This window comes from Bombina bombina, chromosome 5 (assembly GCF_027579735.1).
Source record: "Bombina bombina isolate aBomBom1 chromosome 5, aBomBom1.pri, whole genome shotgun sequence".
NCBI classification, from domain to species: domain Eukaryota; kingdom Metazoa; phylum Chordata; class Amphibia; order Anura; family Bombinatoridae; genus Bombina; species Bombina bombina.
In genome coordinates this window covers 135,544,205-135,565,701 of record NC_069503.1, presented here as the reverse complement: position 1 = coordinate 135,565,701, position 21,497 = coordinate 135,544,205, and the positions used below count along the sequence as shown (strand labels likewise).

The window sequence follows — 21,497 nt, the reverse complement described above, 5'->3', positions numbered from 1 at the left end:
TAATATGTTTTATTACACATATAAACACATAAATATATATGTATATAAGCATATATAAATATATTTAAATCTGCTGCCCATCGTTGCTCATGGTTCCCATGCCGTGTCTCATCGCATGAGAACGAGGCTCCCGTTGGAGCCTATAGAAGCATGCTCTATTGAGCGCAAAGCTTCCATGCAATGCATTGCACTCTACTAGTAATCTGGCCCACAATATATATATATATATATCTCAAATATAAAGTACTGTATGTGATTATAGTTAAAAAAAAAAATTATGGAAAAGAATGGGCAAAAATGATGTGTGCTGCTGCCATAGTAATGAACACATATAAGAAGTGCTGCATGTGTCAAATAAATTGTTATGCACTTATCTGTGTTTGCCTTTTTTTGTTATAACAATGTGGCTCGTTGAAGTCTGAATAGTTTTAATGATCTTGCTACCGTAGCGCAGCTGCTCACCATACGAGTGAGTCGCAATGCCGGAATAAAGGGATACAGTCATTAAAATGGAGAGTTGAATGGAGGTTATTATTATTATTTATTATCAGGTATTTGTAGAGCACCAACAGATAACGCATGCGCAACCCTAACAGTAAGCGCACTCGATCTTTAAGTAATAAGGATATTATAATTAGTATTTTTCATATTATTTTTCATGGAGGTGTCGCAGGTCGCAAAAAATTAGGCTGGGCTGCCAGTTTGGCACCCCTGCTTATAAGCCATTAAACATCTAATTTCTGTAAAATGTGTGCTTGTCTCACATTCCCTAGAGGCAAATACAAAATTCTATAACCTGCAAATCAAATAGTTGGTTTGAGTCAATTTGCAGACCTATGTTACAAATGTTGCTTTTTGGCTTCTCCAGTCCAGGGAGTGTGGAACAAGCACATTTTTATACACAAAAGCAGGAGGTGTTTAATATACCTTTAAAGGTTTCATACCAGGGCTCACTCTAGACCTCCTAAAGGCACCACTGTGTCACATAAGTTATTTTTATACAATTAGTAATATATATATATATATATATATATATATATATATATACATACATACACCTGTATATATAAATACACTTTTCCTTTTCATGACAATGCTTCTTTATTCCAAACAAGACTTGTGGTACCTAAAGCCATTATTCATTACCCAGAGGGAGCATCGGTCTCCCTAGCAGTGTTTCATGCTGTTTGATCCACTTCAGGAAGGAAGGACATTGACTGAGGTCAACCAAGCGCAGAACTTCACAGCGACCCTGTGAGCAGAAGCAACAGCACATCATTTTGTGGGTCATTTTACAAAATTATAGCCATTTGTAAACAGTAAATGTTACCCTTAAATCAAGTCAAATTGTCAGTTATTACACTGCTGCTAAACCCTTAGGGGCACTGGTGGAATTAACAATTTAAGCTTCACCATAATTGTTATCTATAAATTGTAACCTGCTCTACAAGAGGAATACAATAAGCACCTAATCGCACCCATGGTTTCTTCATTCAACACATATTGGAGGGATCGGCTATACTAGTAGGTGAGCTGAAAAAAACATGAAGAATACAAGTTTGACTTTAAAGATAAGATAGTAAATAATTCACATATTTGATGGATCTTATCCTGGAAGTGCTAAACCAGGATTTCTGGGTACTCACAACATATCAGCTGCTAGTAACCAGCACTCAGGTTTCATTGCTTTATTCTTTCTGGTAAAAAAAACTACATTCTGCTTTTCCAGCAGGCTGTGGTGCTGTAGATACCCAATGCGTGAATTAGCGCTTCCAATACAAGGTCATCAAGCATAAGAGTTGTGGTTACTATTTTTATCATTGGGAGATAATTACATTACGCATGTGTTTTTTCATACTGCACATACAGCAACCTGGCTGGACAGGAGGTCTGTAATTTCCACAGGGGATTGACTTCAGAGCTGGAGCTATCTAGTGCATGGGGGGTGGGGTTTATACATGCTGTCAGCACAGGAGGAGGGGTTTAGCTGGCTACTTGAGCGCAAAATGTGTCAGCGCAGGAGGAGGGGGTTGAGCTGGCTACTTGAGCGGCACATGAGGAGAAGGGGCTGAGTGAGCTACTTGGTGCAGATTGACACGTGTGACAGCACAGGAGGGGGTGGGTGGTTTGTGTGATGGAGTGGTACTACTGATGTGAGTGAGAAATTTTGAAGGATGTCAGTGGTCTGGTCCCTGGGAAATGTATAAATTTTAGCCATTGACTTTGTCAACAGTATAAACCTCTTTTCTGCCCTCGCGCTGTCACTTGTCTCTGTTGTTCACGTGGGCAGTGTGACTGGCAGGCCGAGGACAGTGTTTGGAGCGGGAGTAGATGGTAAGAAGAAAGGGTTGTTGGAACTTGGAAAGGAATATAGTTTGTTCTGGGATGGGTCGATGCGCAACAACTTTTTATATAATGTATGGCTGCTTATAAAAACAAGGTACTAAAAACCAGTTATTATAGGCTTTTATCTGGAGATCCCACTTATTATAAGTCACTGATTGACCTGAAAATCTACTTACCAAAAAAGAAAGAGATTACCTTATACCAGCAAAACCTAATGTAGCATTTTATTACCACCTAACTAAAATTGATAAGGATAAAACCAAACCACCCGTTGTCCTATAATTGCTGGTATAGGTAGTCTCACCAATAATTTATCCGCTTCGATTGATTTTTTTTCTTGCAAAAATATGTTGTTGGTCTGGATTCTTATGTTAAGGACTCTTCGGATTTACTTGATAAATTTTCTTCTTTGTCTTTCCAGAAGCATTACATATGGATGACTTGTGGCGTGAATGCACTTTATTGTAATATCACTCATTCTTTGGGAGTTGCTACTGTGCAAAACTTTTTTTGTCCAAATTCCTTAACAGACTAATTTTTTGCTTAAATTAATTTATTTTATTCTGACTCACAATTACTTTATTTATCAAGATGAATATTATCTTCAAGTCAATATATGATTCTGTATATGGGGCAAACCTGGTCTTCTATGGCCGCTACATTGATGACTTGTTTTATATTTGGGAGGGAGATATTTAATCGGCCTCCTCTTTTTTGTCACACATTTAAATACCAATAACATGGGAATTTCTTTCACTTATCATATAGATCCCTACTCGATAGTGTATTTGGATTTGGTTTTATTTTTCTCTTCTGATGGTACTATTTGTTCTAAAACACATTTCAAGCCTGTGGAGAGCGATAGTTATCTACCATCGGATTAGTAGTAACTGTAGTTTTTTTTAAAAATTATGAACAAAGTAAAATCCTAATGAATACATTCTTAGAAAAAGAATACCCTTTAAAAATAGTAGAAGAAGGTTACAAGAGAGCAAGATCTCTTGAAAGAAAGGACCGACAGACCAACGAGAAACTGCCTTTCTGGCCTTGTCAGCCTCTTAGTCCATCGGTATGTTGATATATTTTAAAAAAGGGGGCGGACTCAAAAAGTGCCAGTGAGTGGCAATGTGTCATCTCCCGTAGGAAGTAATAGGGATCACAGCTTCTGCAAAAGTATGCTAACATTGTTTCTTTTTGACACTTTCAGTGGGAGGGGGCGTATTTGAAGTGTTCCTACACAGCACAGACAGTGCGCTCACTGAAACCAAAGATGGTTTCTGTGTAGGAACACTTAAAGGAACAGTTTACTCAAAAATGTTCTCCCCTTTAATTTGTTCCCAATGATCCACTTTACCTGCTGGAGAGTATTAAATGGTTTACATTCCATTTTCCATTGCCCTTATATTGGCATTTGAAATAGTTTATTTAGCTTGTGGTATCCCCACCCATCCTGAAAGATTTTGGCCTCAAGGCCAAGCTGTGTTTACACAGCCAGTAGAAGAAATGACACTCCCATTGGGCTATAGAAGAGATAAGGTAATAAAATGTTAATTTTCCATTGTTCACTCCAAGTATTAATGATTGGTTTATGGACAGATATAAGATAAAGAAGCAGGTATATATACACAAGGTGATAAGGTAATGAGATTGTATTATACCTAAAAGCTCAACCCATTTTATTAGGTTTGGCTTAAAAACACAAAATCAGCTAATTCATATACACAAAAAAGCAAATCTCATACATGTTATACTCTGCAGCTAGTAAAAAAAGTAATTGGAAAACCATTAAGGGAAAAACTATGTTATAGTATAGTGCCTTTGTGACCTTAGTCTAAGTATACCTACACTACCTGCCTCACACTGTAAAGTCTTGCCGATGAAAAGGTGGCGAGACAAATATGGCTGACACCCTACTTGTAACCTGTACTCCCACACTATGCCTACCCCTACGTCATATTTTAGCTATACTCCCCCTGGAACACCCAGCTAACTCCCCAATACCACCTACACATACGTCATGTTTTAGCTACACTCCTCTGGAACGCCCAGCTAACTTCTACAGACTGCCTACACCTATGTCATATCTTTCCTATACTCCCCCTGGAACGACCAGCTAACTTCCACAGAATGCCTACACCTTCATCATGTCTGCAATATACCTGACTAATAAAGTATACAATTAAAAAACTCCCTATGATAGATAGATAGATGGAGAGTGTATTGTGATGCCCCCTATAGTCAGACAAAACTTATTTTCCCCTAGTGGGTGAGAACTACGATTATAGTGGAATTTCTAAATAGTTGTTTAATATGAGCACTAGACATTTGTACACATATGATTGAAGTGGCCATATGCAGTGAAGCTTCCCCACGAGCTATTATAGCTTAAAAGTCACCCAACAGGTAAGGGTGAAACCCAGTCTCTTATCTGAACATGTAAACTAGGAGGCAGTTGTAATATCTTTACTGCTATCAAAGACTATTTAGGTCCTGGTGTGAAGCTCACTTCCATCCTTCACTAGTCAGGTAATTGTGTGAAGTTGTATTGTTACAGTATCATTTTATGTGAACCACTTAATACTTTATTCCTGTATAAACTTACCTTTGTGACAAAGATGATATTTTTTGTCTCGCTGGTGTCATTCACCATGACCTGGCTGTGATGACTCTCTTCTGTCTTGCAGTGGTCTGCCAGTGTTTCCAGGGACTGATCTGACCAGCTGGAGAACAAGTCGAGAGACCTAGGCAGCAGTCAATATAAGTTCATTCAAGCATGTCTGATCTGATCAAGGTCAAGTTTCAAATAAGGTTGAGGATTTCAATTATAAATAGGGAGATTTAGCTTATTAAACAGTAATACAATTAAGTCCAATATACATGTAAATGTCTGGCACATTAGAATTCTAAAATGCACTTCACCAGAATACCAGGATATCGTTCTTTGTTATACATTCTACCAAGATATCAGTATGGATAGCATTATGGAAGCTGCTCTATTGCACGACTAGCACAATGGAACGCAGTCTATCAGGAACTCTTTAATCTGCCAGTTAAACTCTAAGGGTATATTAGTATGACTCCCTCCAAGGAAGGTACTTCTGTAGGACATTGGTTTATCTTTTCCGTGATGGTCTTATTTTACTAGGATACTACTCTATGGAAGTCACATTACTGTGATATCAATATGACCCGCTCTAATGAAAAGTACTAGGATCACAGACATTCAGAGTCATTCTATGGAAGGACCCCTCTTTCAGTTGTTTTAAAATTGTCTAAATAAAATGTTATATTTTGTGTAGATTTTCTTTCTCTTTTTTTTATTAACTTAAAACTTTTATGTTTCACAGAGAAATATTTAATTATACTGTTATCTCTTTAACTATGTTGCTATGTTGAGTCTAGAAATAAAATTAAAAAAAAAATATGATACAGGTCCAGATAGACAAACATGATCTCCACAAATTATCTCTACTATTATTTTAATCACTTTGCATTTTATACATAAAAAGAATATTAATATTTAAAGACCAAATAAATAAATAATCCCTCATTTTGAAAGGAAAATTAAATATTGTAGAATTGCATATTAAACAATTTCATAATAAAAAGACTATAAAATAGCACTTACAGGCAGTAGAATTTTTTTTCCCTGACAAGTTTCCTTTCATTTCTCTGTCTCCTTTATCAGGTGACACCCATCAACCAATCACACTCATAAACATATATGAGCTGTGAACTTTTTGCTCTTCTTTTTTTTTTTTCCAAAAATTGCATTTTCTATCAGAATCAAAAAAGTTCAATGTATACCTTCATGCCTCTTTAAGACATACACAGTAACAGTATCCATTGTAGGGAAGTGTGAGGCTTGTAAAATGCACTGGAGGGACACATTATGGCTCCTGTGCTTAATGTGCATGTACATTAAATTATACCATCTGCCCCCTCACCTGAAGAAATTGAATCTGTACTCCAGCTCCTTCTTAAGCTCTTTGTCCAGTTTGTTTCTGAAGAATTCCTCCCTGTCCACTGCTAGAAACTCTGTATCTTCCATACAAATAACTGTAGCATTTCGTCTCAGGCCTTTTAGAAGAGCCACTTCCTAAGGACAGCAAACAAGTTACAAAACTTCATACATCAGTGTTTTACATCTTCCATTCTGGGGTCAATGGCCAATCGATTAACACATGGGGCTGCAGATTCATATTTTAGAAGCCATAAGGGCTGCATTCAAATTTATAAAACAAATAATAAAATATTTCTTAAAAATCTCAAGGTACACAGGGCTACATTTAGGTAAGGATGCAGGTTATCCTCTGTCTGCTGTTCTCCTTTACTCATTCCCACTCCAGAAATTGCTTATGAGTATCAGCCATCTTGTTTGCCCAGTCATCTGAAGTCTCTAAATCACACATTCTTAGTTACCCAAAAGCCATTGATGCAGGCTGCATGTGGCCCAAGGGCCACCAGTCAGTCATTTCTGCCTTAGCTCATCATACTACATGTGTGTGCAAAAAAGGGTTCTGTCTATCCTTACCCCAAAGCTGGCTCCTTTGTGAAGCAGTATGGGCTCTGGGTCCAAGAGGGCACTGCTACCATCCTCATCTTGAGTGATTGCAATGACCCCAGAGAACACAAAGTAGAAACTGTCCCCTCGATGTCCTTTACGCACAACAATCCTCCCACGTCCAAACCTAGGAGAAAAATTCAGAACTTTTATAAGCTCCAAATAAACCAAATGTGGAGAAATGTTGCTATCTTAACTGTAATAAACCACTGCCGAGATAAGTCCACGTTTACTATGTTATTCTATGATAAAGGACAGTGTGATAGACAGTAGAAGACTCCATATACTATTAATATGTATAGCTTGAAGGAGAAGCCAGAGAGAAGTGATGTGATAACGTAAGTGCATTAAAGGGTCATAATACTCATATACTAAATCACTTGAAACTGATGCAGCATAACTGTAAAAAGCTGACAGGAAAATATCACCTGAGCATCTCTATGTAAAAAAGGAAGATATTTTACCTCACAATTTCCTCAGCTCACCAGATTAAGTCCTGTGTAAAAAGTTATACTTCAGCTGCAGGTAAAAAAAAAAAAAAATATGAAGAAATGAACTGCAGCCAATAAGCATCAGCAGTGCTGAGGTCATGAACTCTTTTACTGTGATCTCATGAGATTTCATAGTAAACTTCCTTAAACTGAATAGGGAAACCGCATGAGTGTGCACAAGGCTCACTCCCTTGCCTGTCCCGCGACAGACATACTGATTTGCTGCTTAAAGTCCTTTACAATGGGATGTGAATATTTAGGACATTTTGAGGTAAAATATCTTTCTTTTTTACATAGAGATGTTCAGGTGATATTTTCTAGTCAGCTTTTTACAGCTATGCCGCATTACTTTTAAGTGTTTCAACATTTGGGTATCATGTCCCTTTAAAGGGACATAATGCTCATATGCTAAATCACTTGAAACCGATGCAGTATAAATGTAAAAAGCTGACAGGAAAATATCACCTGAGCATCTCTATGTAAAAAGGAAGATATTTTACCTCACAATCTCCTCAGCTCAGCAGAGTAAGTTCTGTGTAAAAAGTTATACTCAGCTGCTGCTCAGCTGCGGGTAAAAAATAAATAAATGAAGAAATGAACAGCAGCCAATCAACATCAGCAGTGCTGAGGTCATGAACTTTTACTGTGATCTCATGAGATTTAACTTAGCTCTCATGAGATTTCATTGTAAACTTCCTTAAGCTGAATAGGGAAATAAGATGAGAGTGCACGTAAGCTCGCTCCTTCTGCTATCCCGGGACAGACATACTGATTTGCTGCTTAGAAGTCCTTTACAATGGGATGTGGCTACTGAGAAACTTTTGAGGCAAAATATCTTTCTTTTTTACATAGAGATATTCAGGTGATATTTTCTAGTCAGCTTTTTACAGCTATACTGCATCACTTTCAAGTGTTTGAACATTTGGGTATTATGGCCCTTTAAGGGATTTAATAAAGTTCTGGAAGAAATTATTTAAAAATAAGATTCAGTAGTATTTTTTGTATGCACTTCTTTAGAGAAAGGGGTGTTTTTAATGTATTAGACATCTAAAAGAGGTAGTAAGGAGAAACTGTATGGGAAATCAAGAATGCTTGGGAATACTAAGACTTATGGTTCTTATCTGCTATCAAATGTATGCTTTCATGTTATACTTCTCAGGCTTTTCCTTATACAGAATATGAATTAGTGAGTTTGCATCTTATTTTGTAAGATCCTGTTTGTAGCGATCTATAAAATAACATAATAACCTCTCTTTTTTTCTGCAATTAATACCTATTCCTATACCACCAAGCAGCCCTCTGGCCTTACTTGTTATGCTGCTGCATTGTTTTCCAATCTCTCATTTAATATTAAATAATAATTCCAAAGTCATGTTTCTCTACTATTACTCAGCTAGATTACGAGTTTGGTGTTATGAGTGAAAAAGCATCGTTATGGCCCATAACAATGCTTTTTCCCCTACCGCTGCTATTACAAGTCTTGTCAGAATAGCTGAACCGCACACTTTTTTGGCTGTCACGCAACGTCAGTACCGCACTTTAAGAAAAGTCCTTTTTCAATGGGACTCCCATAGCGCCGGTATTACAAGTTTTGCTGTGAGGCCAAAAAGTGAGCGGTACAGCCTAAAATGACAAGATCCGTACCGCCATCTAACCCTAAATCTAACCCTAAGCCTAACGTAACCCTAACCCTAACACCCCCTAACTTAAATATAATTAAAACTTACTATTATTACCTAAATAATTCCTATTTAAAACTAAATACAAACTTACCTGTAAAATAAACCCTAAGATAGCTACAATATAACTAATAGTTATATTTTAGCTAGCTTAGGTTTTATTTTTATTTTACAGGTAAGTTTGTTATTAACTATTTACTAGCTACCTAGTTAAAATAAATACAAATTTACCTGTAAAATAAAACCTAACCTGAGTTACACTAACACCTAACATTACAATAAAATTAAATAAATTAAATTAATAAAATAAAATTATCTAAATTACAAAAAAAATAAACACTAAATTACGCAAAATAAAAAAAGAAATTATCAAAAATAAAAACGAATTAGTCCTAATCTAATAGCCCTATCAAAATAAAAAAGCACCCCCAAAATAAAAAAAAACTCTAGCCTACACTAAAATGCCAATAGCCCTATAAAAGGGCCTTTTGCGGGGGATTGCCCCAAAGAAATCAGCTCTTTTACCTGTAAACAAAAATACAGACAACCCCCCAACACTAAAACCCACAACCCACACAACCAAACCCCCCAAATAAAAAAATCTAAATAAACCTAAGCTTCCCATTGCCCTGAAAGGGGCATTTGGATGGACATTTCCCTTAAAAGGGCATTTAGTTCTTTTACATTGCCCAAACCCTAATCTAAAAATAAAACCCACCCAATAAACCCTTAAAACCCTTGATTGGAATAGCCAATAGAATGCGAGCTCAATCCTATTGGCTGATTGCAACAGCCAATAGGATATTTTCACCTTTAATTCCTATTGGCTGATAGAATTCTATCAGCCAATCGGATTGTAAGGGACGCCATTTTGTATGACGTCATTTAAAGGGAAACTTCATTCTTCAGCGAACATTGTAAGAAGAGGATGCTCCGCGCCGGATGTCTTGAAGACGGACCTGCTCCGCGCCGGATGGATTAAGATAGAAGATGTCGTCTGGATGAAGACTTCTGCCCGCTTGGATGAAGACTTCTGCCGCCTTTGAGGATGGATGCCCGGTCTTCAAAAACTAAGTGGATCGTCGGGGGTTAGTGTTAGGTTTTTTTAAGGATTTATTGGGTGGGTTTTATTTTTAGATTAGGGTTTGGGCAATGTAAAAGAACTAAATGCCCATCCAAATGCCTTTTTCAGGGAAATGGGGAGCTTAGGTTTATATGATAGGTTTTTATTTGGGGGTTTGGTTGTGTGGGTGGTCGGTTTTAGTGTTGGGGGGTTGTTTGTACTTTTTTTTTTTTTTACAGGTAAAAGAGCTGATTTCTTTGGGGCAATGCCCCGCAAAAGGCCCTTTTAAGGGCTATTGGTAATTTAGTGTAGGCTAGGGGGGTTATTTGGGGGGGGGGGGCTTTTTTTATTTTGATAGGGCTATTAGATTAGGATTAATTCATTTTTATTTTTGATCATTTATTTTTTTATTTTGTGTAATTTAGTGTGTTTTTTTTGTAATTTAGATAATTGTATTTTGTTAGTTTAATTTATTTAATTTTATTGTAATGTTAGGTGTTAGTGTAACTCAGGTTAGGTTTTATTTTACAGGTACATTTGTATTTATTTTAACTAGGTAGCTAGTAAATAGTTAATAACTATTTACTAACTAGTCTACCTAGTTAAAATAAATACAAACTTAGCTGTGAAATAAAAATAGCAACTAAGATAGCTACAATGTAACTATTAGTTATATTGTAGCTAGCTTAGGGTTTATTTTACAGGTAAGTGAGTATTTATTTTTAAATAGGAATTATTTAGTAATTAATAGTAAGTTTTATTTAGAATTATTTTAATTATGTTAAAGTTAGGGGTGTTAGGGTTACTTTAGGGTTAGACTTAGGGTTACATTAGGCTTTAATATATTTATTTAGTGTTAGTGATGTGGGAGGCCAGAGGTTTAGGGGTTAATAACTTTAGTATAGTGGTGGCAGCAACATTGGGGGCAGCAGATTAGGGGTTAATAACTAATGTAGGTGGCGGCAGATTAGGGGTTAATAACTGTAATGTAGGTGGTGGCGATGTTAGGGGCAGCAGATTAGGGGTGTTAAGACGTAGTTTTTATGTTATGGTGTTTAAACATACATTTTTTTTTCCCCATAGACATCAATGGGGCTGCGTTACAGAGCTTTTGTTTCTGCGATCGCAGGTGTTAGGCTTTTTTTGCCGGCTCTCCCCATTGATGTCTATGGGGAAATCGTGCATGAGCACGTCAAAACACCGCTTGTACAGGTAGCCCTCAATTTACGCCAGGGTTAGGTTGCAGAAGGAATAGTTGTAAATCAAAACCGTTGTAAATTGAAACCCAGTTTATAATGTAAGTCAATGGAAAGTGAGGGAGATAGGTTCCAGGCCTCTCTCAAAATTGTCATAAGTAACACCTAATACATTATTTTTAAAGCTTTGAAATGAAGACTTTAAATGCTAAACAGCATTATAAACCTCATAAAATAATCACACAACACAGACTTCACTTGCATTTTTCTGCAAACAGTTCTTTCTATGCATTCCAATCTGGACTGATTTATAGACAGGAAGCTCTTGTTCCTTTGAAATCTGCTCGATAGCTCAGGTCTGGTTAAACTGATTAATTTCAGCTTGCTTGGCTTTGCTGCAACACAAGCGGACAGCTCCACCTACTGGATATTTTAATAAATGCACTGCTTCTCAATGCTTTTCAATAGCAGTCACATGACTGGAAAAAAGTTTGTTGTTCTGAAACGGTGTAAATTGAACCATTGTAAAACGAGGGCCACCTGTATTTGGGTGCGGTATGGAGCTCAACGCAACCATATTGCCCGCACAAGCCGTTTTTTTGCAAACCTGTAATAGCAGCGCAATGAAAAGGTGAGCAGTGAAAATAACGTACAAGTAATTAGCGAGCCAGCCATAACGCAAAACTCGTAATCTGGCTGATTGTCAATAAACTGCTGTTAAGTCACTAATTAACCTTTTTGGTTTCTGCATCCTAAATTTACACTGTAATGTTAAACTTTAGATCCTCCTTTGCCCAATCCTTCATATCACTAGTCATTTGATTAAACATTCCTTCAGTGTCAACTCTAATACAAATGGTTGTACCATCTGCAAATAAACCTTCTTTCAATTGAAGCCTGCTACCAATATCACTGATGAGTTGGGTAAACAAAACAAGTCTATACATAGAACTCTGGGGCACACCACTAGTAGCTTTACCTTACTGTGAATGTACCCCATATATTTTAACAAATTGCCATGTATTCCTAAGCCATCGTCCTACCTACTCAACTATTCTTGAGACGCATCCAAGACAATACAGTTTACAAACTATGTTCTGTGGAACAATGTCATAAGCTTTACTAAAATATACAAAATAAAATATATCTACGGATTCACTCCTGTCTAGTATGTCAGTTACATAGTCAAATAAATCATATGATATGATCTTCCTGTAGTAAGACCATGCAATATTGTATCCTCTAAGTTGTTTGCCTTTATGTGACACAATATTCTTTCTTTTAGAAGAGTTTTTTTTTCCCCCATTAACTTTTCTACTATTGAAATTTTACTGGCAACTAGTTTTTCCTACTGCCCTTCTCATCAAGAGGAACTACATTAGCAATGCTCAGTCATTCAGAACCAGCCCTTTTAACAGTGACTGATTAACAGATCAGCTAATGGTGCAGCTAGCACAGATCAAAGTTCCCTTAAAACAGTTGGATGAGTAGTATTTGAACCCACAGGTTTATTTGGTTGATTTTTATTCTTTTTATTTTTTTTAATAAGGACATTACAAATATTATATTTCCAATATACAGTACAGACATATCAAATATTTTCTTCATATTCGATGATTTAGAGAAATGCAGTCCTCATTTTTTTTGACCCCTTAAGCTCAATAGGTCAATCTTGGACCTGCAGTGATGTGATGGACTTAAAGATAGAGGTTTAGAATTAACATATTAAAGAAACAAAAAAGATTTGCATCTAAAAATGAGATATTACAGTAACATGGTAAATCAAATAATAACTGAGAACAGAGATGCAAATAGCCAGAACTGTGAAGATCAACATTACATTATATATCCCAGATGCCTAGGGCCTGATGAAAAGGAGTATATAAAGATTTGAAAGACACTACTTCTCAGTGATAGTACTACTTTGTTGTTTCCAAGTTGATATACGGTGGCAAATAATTAGCTATTGAAGACTATTACTTAATATAGGAGGATACTTTAAAATCTCTGATAACCCCTCATGTGTATTCTATGTTTTATTTTATCAGATATACATTGGCGCTGCTACTACTAAATATGTGCAAGCCCCCCTGTGTGTTGCCTTGGGTGCCGGCCGCCGGCCACACCCAGGTAGGCAATATATAGGTTTAAGATATGCGCTATGTTATCAAAAATCAGTGTCATCATATCAACTATGTGCTAGTGGGTTAGATTTTGCTACAGCTAACCTATAATCAGCTTCTCCCATTCTATGTGTGCAGTATCTATATTTGATATATAATATTGTGCATGCATGAGCAGTATATGTTTAATTCATACAAGCATTTGTTAAACAGCACAATTAAAACGTCACCATTTTTCAACATATAATTCTCCAACAGTTATAGCCTATAGAGACAGTAGTACTACATCTTTAACATAAACAGTTTCTCCCGCTCTGTTTTCAATATCTGTTTATCATGCGTAGTGCTATAAGGGTTGTGTATATAAAAGCAGGATAAGTATAAGCTCAACAGGATGGTAATATACAATTCAATTAAAACATTCATTAATACTTTTCAACATGGAACACTTTGGCAGTTATATATTATATTTTACTCTCTTAACCCCCAGAGTTTATCTGTGTTAAGTACATAGCTTTGGCCTCTTCAATATGAATAACTGGAAAAGGATCATTGACACCTCTCATCAGCTGGATTATATTTCCAAATGGTATGTCTGCGGAAGGTGTTCCTGAGGAACTCAGATTACATATTGAGCTGTATGGCATAGTGATGTTTCCACCTTGCGGTGTGGGGTCTAGAAAAGCGTCAGGAGGGTCCTTAGGAAAAAGTGGAATTAGTGTCTCTGATCTTACAGTCTCCCGGGCCCCCCCCCCCAAGACCCAGAGGCGGCTGCTCTGACTCTGGTTTCTGTCCCGACCATGAGGACGGACTTGTTGTTCCGGTATGATCCCAGGACGATTTTATAATTAGAGGTACTCCCCACTGGCCACTGGTGGAACTTAGATGGTTGATGTTTCCAATTTGTTTCTCCTCCGAGTGGTCTGGTTGTGGAGTAAGGAACATGGCTTGTGGATCTTTCCAACACAAGCTATCCACATGCATGTAGTTATCGCTCAGCTTTGTCAACAAGAATGGAGTTATTGGGTAGCCTGTTTACTGAGAGAACTCCCAGTCTTCTGCCAGTTAAATTATGTGGACTCCTCGGACCTTAAAGGTAAGTTGGGCTTGTAGATCTTAGGGCGCTGCATAATCGAATGTGCCGACTTTGCTGGTGGTGCTCTGTCCATGAGAAGTTGAAGCTCTTGTTCTGAGAGTGTTTTATCTATTAATGTTTGAAACAGAGTCTCCAGTTTGGCGATCATTAGATCATGCATGTTAGAAGAGTCTTCTGCCCACGTGGCGGTGTTAGGAATCATTGTCATTCCTTACTGTGTTGTTGTGCTGCGTAAAGGTTTATTCCTGCTTGTTGAGATAAGTATTATAGGCAATCTGGGGTATTAAAGAAGCTTGGAGTACAGTTAGTTCTGGCAGAGTACCCCGGCAGGCCAGGGGGGGATACTGCCTGTGAGTTCGCTGCTGCTACAGACCTCAGGTGTCCTTTTATGTTGCTAGGATTATCTATACAGCAACTTAAGCTGAATTAAGGGAGCGAGTTATGTAAAGGTACGATTTCAATCGTATGTGATGTTAGATGCTGTGGTTATGGATCAATAATCGGCGGATTATGTTCTCCTCTCCCGGAGCTCCAGAAAAATGTGACCGATCAGTGCCGCTGCTTGGACACGCCCCCTTATTTGGTTGATTTTTGACAATCGCAAACAAATCATTTATAAAAAAATAAAATAAAAGTGAACAGCACTCAAAAAATGTATTATATATATATATATATAAAGAAAATAACTCATTGTGTAGTTCATTTAACATATCTAAACAAGTCAGGAGGCTTGCTTTTCCCAGAAAACATCTGGATACTCTGTTTCCAATGCAGCATAGGATTCTGGGTAAGATATGCAAATGAGGTTCACAATGACTCACTTTTTTACTTTAGTCAGCTTTTATGCAGACTCCCTTTATGCCATAGCATTGCTGTATACACAGCTTTTAAGCTTAGCTAGGGTTAGTACAGTGATTCAGACCATCCCAGGACAGCTGTTCATGTTTTTTGACACTCATCAGCTGGGAGTAGGTGAACCAGTGCTGGGTGAAGTTGATTTCTGGGTGAAATACAACAACTTTTTAAATTATGGGGAGGTGAAAAACATAATATATGCTTACCAGATAAATTTATTTCTCTTGTAGTGTATCCAGTCCACGGATCATCCATTACTTGTGGGATATTCTCCTTCCCAACAGGAAGTTGCAAGAGGATCACCCACAGCAGAGCTGCTATATAGCTCCTCCTCTCACTGTCATATCCAGTCATTCGACCGAAACAAGACGAGAAAGGAGAAACCATAGGGTGCAGGTGTGACTGTAGTTTAATTAAAATTTAGACATGCCTTAAAAGGACAGGGCGGGCCGTGGACTGGATACACTACAAGAGAAATAAATTTATCAGGTAAGCATAAATTATGTTTTCTCTTGTTAAGTGTATCCAGTCCACGGATCATCCATTACTTGTGGGATACCAATACCAAAGCTAAAGTACACGGATGATGGAAGGGACAAGGCAGGAACTTAAACGGAAGGAACCACTGCCTGTAGAACCTTTCTCCCAAAAACAGCCTCCGAAGAAGCAAAAGTGTCAAATTTGTAAAATTTTGAAAAGGTGTGAAGCGAAGACCAAGTCGCAGCCTTGCAAATCTGTTCAACAGAGGCCTCATTTTTAAAGGCCCAGGTGGAAGCCACAGCTCTAGTAGAATGAGCTGTAATCCTTTCAGGGGCTGCTGTCCAGCAGTCTCATAGGCTAAACGTATTATGCTCCGAAGCCAAAAGGAGAGAGAGGTTGCCGAAGCTTTTTGACCTCTCCTCTGTCCAGAGTAAACGACAAACAGGGCAGATGTTTGACGAAAATCTTTAGTAGCCTGTAAGTAGAACTTCAAGGCACGGACTACGTCCAGATTATGTAAAAGACGTTTCTTCTTTGAAGAAGGATTAGGACACAATGATGGAACAACAATCTATTGATTGATATTCCTGTTAGAAACCACCTTAGGTAAAAACCCAGGTTTGGTACGCAGAACTACCTTGTCTGACTGAAAAATCAGATAAGGAGAATCACAATGTAAGGCAGATAACTCAGAGACTCTTCGAGCCGAGGAAATAGCCATCAAAAACAGAACTTTCCAAGATAAAAATGTAATATCAATGGAATGAAGGGGTTCAAACGGAACTCCCTGAAGAACTTTAAGAACCAAGTTTAAGCTCCACGGAGGAGCAACAGTTTTAAACACAGGCTTAATCCTAACCAAAGCCTGACAAAATGCCTGGACGTCTGGAACTTCTGACAGACGCTTGTGCAAAAGAATAGACAGAGCAGAGATCTGTCCTTTTAAAGAACTAGCTGATAAGCCTTTGTCCAAACCCTCTTGGAGAAAGGACAATATCCTAGGAATCCTAACCTTACTCCATGAGTAACTCTTGGATTCACACCAATAAAGGTATTTACGCCATATCTTATGTTAGATTTTCCTGGTGACAGGCTTCCGAGCCTGTATTAAGGTATTAATGACTGACTCGGAGAAGCCACGCCTTGATAGAATCAAGCGTTCAATCTCCATGCAGTCAGTCTCAGAGAAATTAGATTTGGATGATTGAAAGGACCTTGTATTAGAAGGTCCTGCCTCAGAGGCAGAGTCCATGGTGGAAGGGATGACATGTCCACTAGGTCTGCATACCAGGTCCTGCGTGGCCACGCAGGCGCTATCAGAATCACTGATGCTCTCTCCTGTTTGATTTTGGCAATCAGTCGAGGGAGCAGAGGAAACGGTGGAAACACATAGGCCAGGTTGAAGAACCAAGGAGCTGCTAGAGCATCTATCAGCGTTGCTCCCGGGTCCCTGGACCTGGATCCGTAACAAGGAAGCTTGGCGCTCTGGCGAGACGCCATGAGATCCAGTTCTGGTTTGCCCCAACGATGGACCAAACCGGATGAAAAGTCTGACGACTTAGAAAATCCGCCTCCCAGTTCTCTACGCCTGGGATGTGGATCACTGACAGGTGGCAAGAGTGAGACTCTGCCCAGCGAATTATCTTTGAGACTTCTAACATCGCTAGGGAACTCCTGGTTCCCCCTTGATGGTTGATGTAAGCAACAGTCGTGATGTTGTCCGACTGAAATCTGATGAACCTCAGTGTTGCTAACTGAGGCCAATCTAGAAGAGCATTGAATATTGCTCTAAACTCCAGAATATTTATTGGGAGGAGTTTCTCCTCCTGAGTCCATGATCCCTAAGCCTTCAGGGAGTTCCAGACTGCGCCCCAACCTAGAAGGCTGGCATCTGTTGTTACAATCGTCCAATCTGGCCTGCGAAAGGTCATACCCTTGGACAGATGGACCCAAGAAAGCCACCAGAGAAGAGAATCTCTGGTCTCTTGATCCAGATTTAGTAGAGGGGACAAATCTGAGTAATCCCCATTCCACTGACTTGGCATGCATAATTGCAGCAGTCTGAGATGCAGGCGCGCAAATGGCACTATGTCCGTTGCCGCTACCATTAAGCCGATTACTTCCATGCACTGAGCCACTGACAGGCGTGGAATGGAATGAAGGACATGGCAAGCATTTAGAAGTTTTGATAACCTGGACTCCGTCAGGTAAATTTTCATCTCTACAGAATCTATAAGAGTCCCTAGGAAGGAGACTCTTGTGAGTGGTGATAGAGAACTCTTTTCCATGTTCACTTTCCACCCATGCGACCTCAGAAATACCAGAACTATCTCTGTATGAGACTTGGCAATTTGAAAGCTTGACGCCTGTATCAGGATGTCGTCTAGATACGGAGCCACCACTATGCCTTGCGGTCTTAGAACCGCCAGAAGTGAGCCCAGAACCTTTGTAAAAATTCTCGGGGCAGTAGCTAACCCGAAGGGAAGAGCTACAAATTGGTAATGCCTGCCTAGAAAGGCAAACCTTTGTGATCTTTGTGAATCGGTATGTGAAGGTAGGCATCCTCTGTGGTCATGTACTGACCCTCTTGGATCATGGGTAGGATGGTCCGAATAGTTTCCATTTTGAATGATGGAACTCTGAGGAATTTGTTTAAGATCTTTAGATCCAAGATTGGTCTGAAGGTTCCCTCTTTCTTGGGAACCACAAACAGATTTGAATAAAATCCCTGTCCTTGTTCCATCCGCGGAACTGGATGGATCACTCCCATTACTAGGAGGTCTTGCACACAGCTTAGGAATGCCTCTTTCTTTATCTGGTTTGCTGATAACCTTGAAGATGAAATCTCCCTTGTGGAGGAGAAGCTTTGAAGTCCAGAAGATATCCCTGAGATATGATCTCCAACTCCCAGGGATCCTGAACATCTCTTGCCCATGCCTGGGCGAAGAGAGAAAGTCTGCCCCCCACTAGGTCCGTTTCCAGATAGGGGGCCGTTCCTTCATGCTGTCTTGGGGGCAGCAGCAGGCTTTCTGGCCTGCTTGCCCTTGTTCCAGGACTGGTTAGGTTTCCAGGCCTGTCTGGAATGAGCAACAGTTCCCTCTTGTTTTGAAGCGGAGGAAGTTGATGATGCTCCTGCCTTGAAATTTCAAAAGGCACGAAAATTAGACTGTTTGGCTTTTGATTTGGCCCTGTCCTGAGGAAGGGTATGACCCTTGCCTCCAGTAATGTCAGCAATAATTTCCTTCAAGCCAGGCCCAAATAGGGTCTGCCCCTTGAAAGGAATGTTGAGTAATTTAGACTTTGAAGTCACGTCAACTGACCAGGATTTAAGCCATAGCGCCCTACGCGCCTGGATGGCGAATCCAGAATTCTTAGCCGTTAGTTTAGTCAAATGAACAATGGCATCAGAAACAAATGAGTTAGCTAGCTTAAGCGTTCTAAGCTTGTCAATAATTTCATTCAATGGAGCTGTCTGGATGGCCTCTTCCAGGGCCTCAAACCAGAATGCCGCCACAGCCGTGACAGGCGCAATGCATGCAAGGGGCTGCAAAATAAAACCTTGTTGAATAAACATTTTCTTAAGGTAACCCTCCAATTTTTTATCCATTGGATCTGAAAAAGCACAACTGTCCTCAACCGGGATAGTGATATGCTTTGCTAAAGTAGAAACTGCTCCCTCCACCTTAGGGACCGTCTGCCATAAGTCCTGTGTAGTGGCGTCTATTGGAAACATTTTTCTAAATATAGGAGGTGGGGAAAAAGGCACACCGGATCTATCCCACTCCTTGCTAATAATTTCTGTAAGCCTTTTAGGTATAGGAAAAACGTCAGTACACACCGGCACCGCATAGTATCTATCCAGCCTACACAATTTCTCTGGAATGGCAACTGTGTTACAGTCATTCAGAGCAGCTAATACCTCCCCAAGCAATACACGGAGGTTCTCAAGCTTAAATTTAAAATTAGAAATCTCTGAATCAGGTTTCCCCGAGACAGAGATGTCACCCACAGACTGAAGCTCTCCGTCCTCATGTTCTGCATATTGTGACGCAGTATCAGACATGGCTCTAACAGCATTTGCGCGCTCTGTATCTCTCCTAACCCCAGAGCTATCGCGCTTGCCTCTTAATGCAGGCAATCTAGATAATACCTCTGACAGGGTATTATTCATGATTGCAGCCATGTCCTGCAAGGTATCGCTATGGGCGTCCCTGATGTAATTGGCGCCATATTAGCGTGCGTCCCCTGAGCGGGAGGCGAAGGGTCTGACACGTGGGGAGAGTTAGTCGGCATAACTTCCCCCTCGACAGAACCCTCTGGTGATAATTCTTTTATAGATAAAGACTGATCTTTACTGTTAAGGTGAAATCAATACATTTAGTACACATTCTCCTATGGGGCTCCACCATGGCTTTCAAACATAATGAACAAGTAGGTTCCTCTGTGTCAGACATGTTTAAACAGACTAGCAATGAGACTAGCAAGCTTGGAAAACACTTTAAAACAAGTTTACAAGCAATATAAAAAATGTTACTCTGCCTTTAAGAAACACAAATTTTCCCAAATTGTGAAATAACAGTGAAAAAATGCAGTTACACTAACAAAATTTTTACAGTGTATGTAATAAGTTAGCAGAGCATGGCACCCACTTGCAAATGGATGATTAACCCCTTAATACCAAAAACGGAATAACAAATAAAACGTTTTTTAAACAGTCACAACAACTGCCACAGCTCTACTGTGGCTTTTTACCTCCCTCAATACGACTTTTGAAGCCTTTTGAGCCCTTCAGAGAAGTCCTGGATCATGCAGGAAGAAGCTGGAAGTCTGTGTCTGTAATTTTTGCTGCTCAAAAAAGCGCTAAAATAGGCCCCTCCCACTCATATTACAACAGTGGGAAGCCTCAGGGAACTGTTTCTAGGCAAAATTCAAGCCAGCCATGTGGAAAAAACTAGGCCCCAATAAGTTTTATCACCAAACATATTTAAAAAACGATTAAACATGCCAGCAAACGTTTTAAAATACACTTTTATAAGAGTATGTATCTCTATTAATAATCCTGATACCAGTCGCTATCACTGCATTTAAGGCTTTACTTACATTACTTCGGTATCAGCAGCATTTTCTAGCAAATTCCATCCCTAGAAAAATATTTTAACTGCACATACCTTATTGCAGGAAAACCTGCCCGCTATTCCCCCTCTGAAGTTACCTCACTCCTCAGAATATGTAAGAACAGCAAAGGATCTTAGTTACGTCTGCTAAGATCATAGAAAACGCAGGCAGATTCTTCTTCTAAATACTGCCTGAAATAAGCAGTACACTCCGGTATCATTTAAAAATAACAAACTTTTGATTGAAGAAATAAACTAAGTATAAAACACCACAGTCCTCTTACGACCTTCATCTTAGTTGAGAGTTGCAAGAGAATGACTGGATATGACAGTGAGGGGAGGAGCTATATAGCAGCTCTGCTGTGGGTGATCCTCTTGCAACTTCCTGTTGGGAAGGAGAATATCCCACAAGTAATGGATGATCCGTGGACTGGATACACTTAACAAGAGAAAGTGAGTTTAAAATCCCCCACTAAGCACAAAATATTAA

General features: G+C 39.1%; 1 protein-coding gene across 1 annotated transcript in view; it reads right to left on the bottom strand.

Moving 5' to 3' along the window:
• The window catches only part of CNBD2 (cyclic nucleotide binding domain containing 2), a 162,920-nt gene that overhangs the window by 110,332 nt on the left and 31,091 nt on the right, over positions 1 to 21,497 (bottom strand). The window contains exons 6-9 of the mRNA XM_053715651.1: positions 6,881 to 7,037; positions 6,294 to 6,445; positions 4,949 to 5,087; positions 1,147 to 1,252 (exon numbers count right to left, since the gene is read on the bottom strand). Coding sequence (XP_053571626.1) covers positions 1,147 to 1,252; positions 4,949 to 5,087; positions 6,294 to 6,445; positions 6,881 to 7,037 — 554 coding nt within the window. The remainder of the gene's footprint in view (positions 1 to 1,146; positions 1,253 to 4,948; positions 5,088 to 6,293; positions 6,446 to 6,880; positions 7,038 to 21,497) is intronic.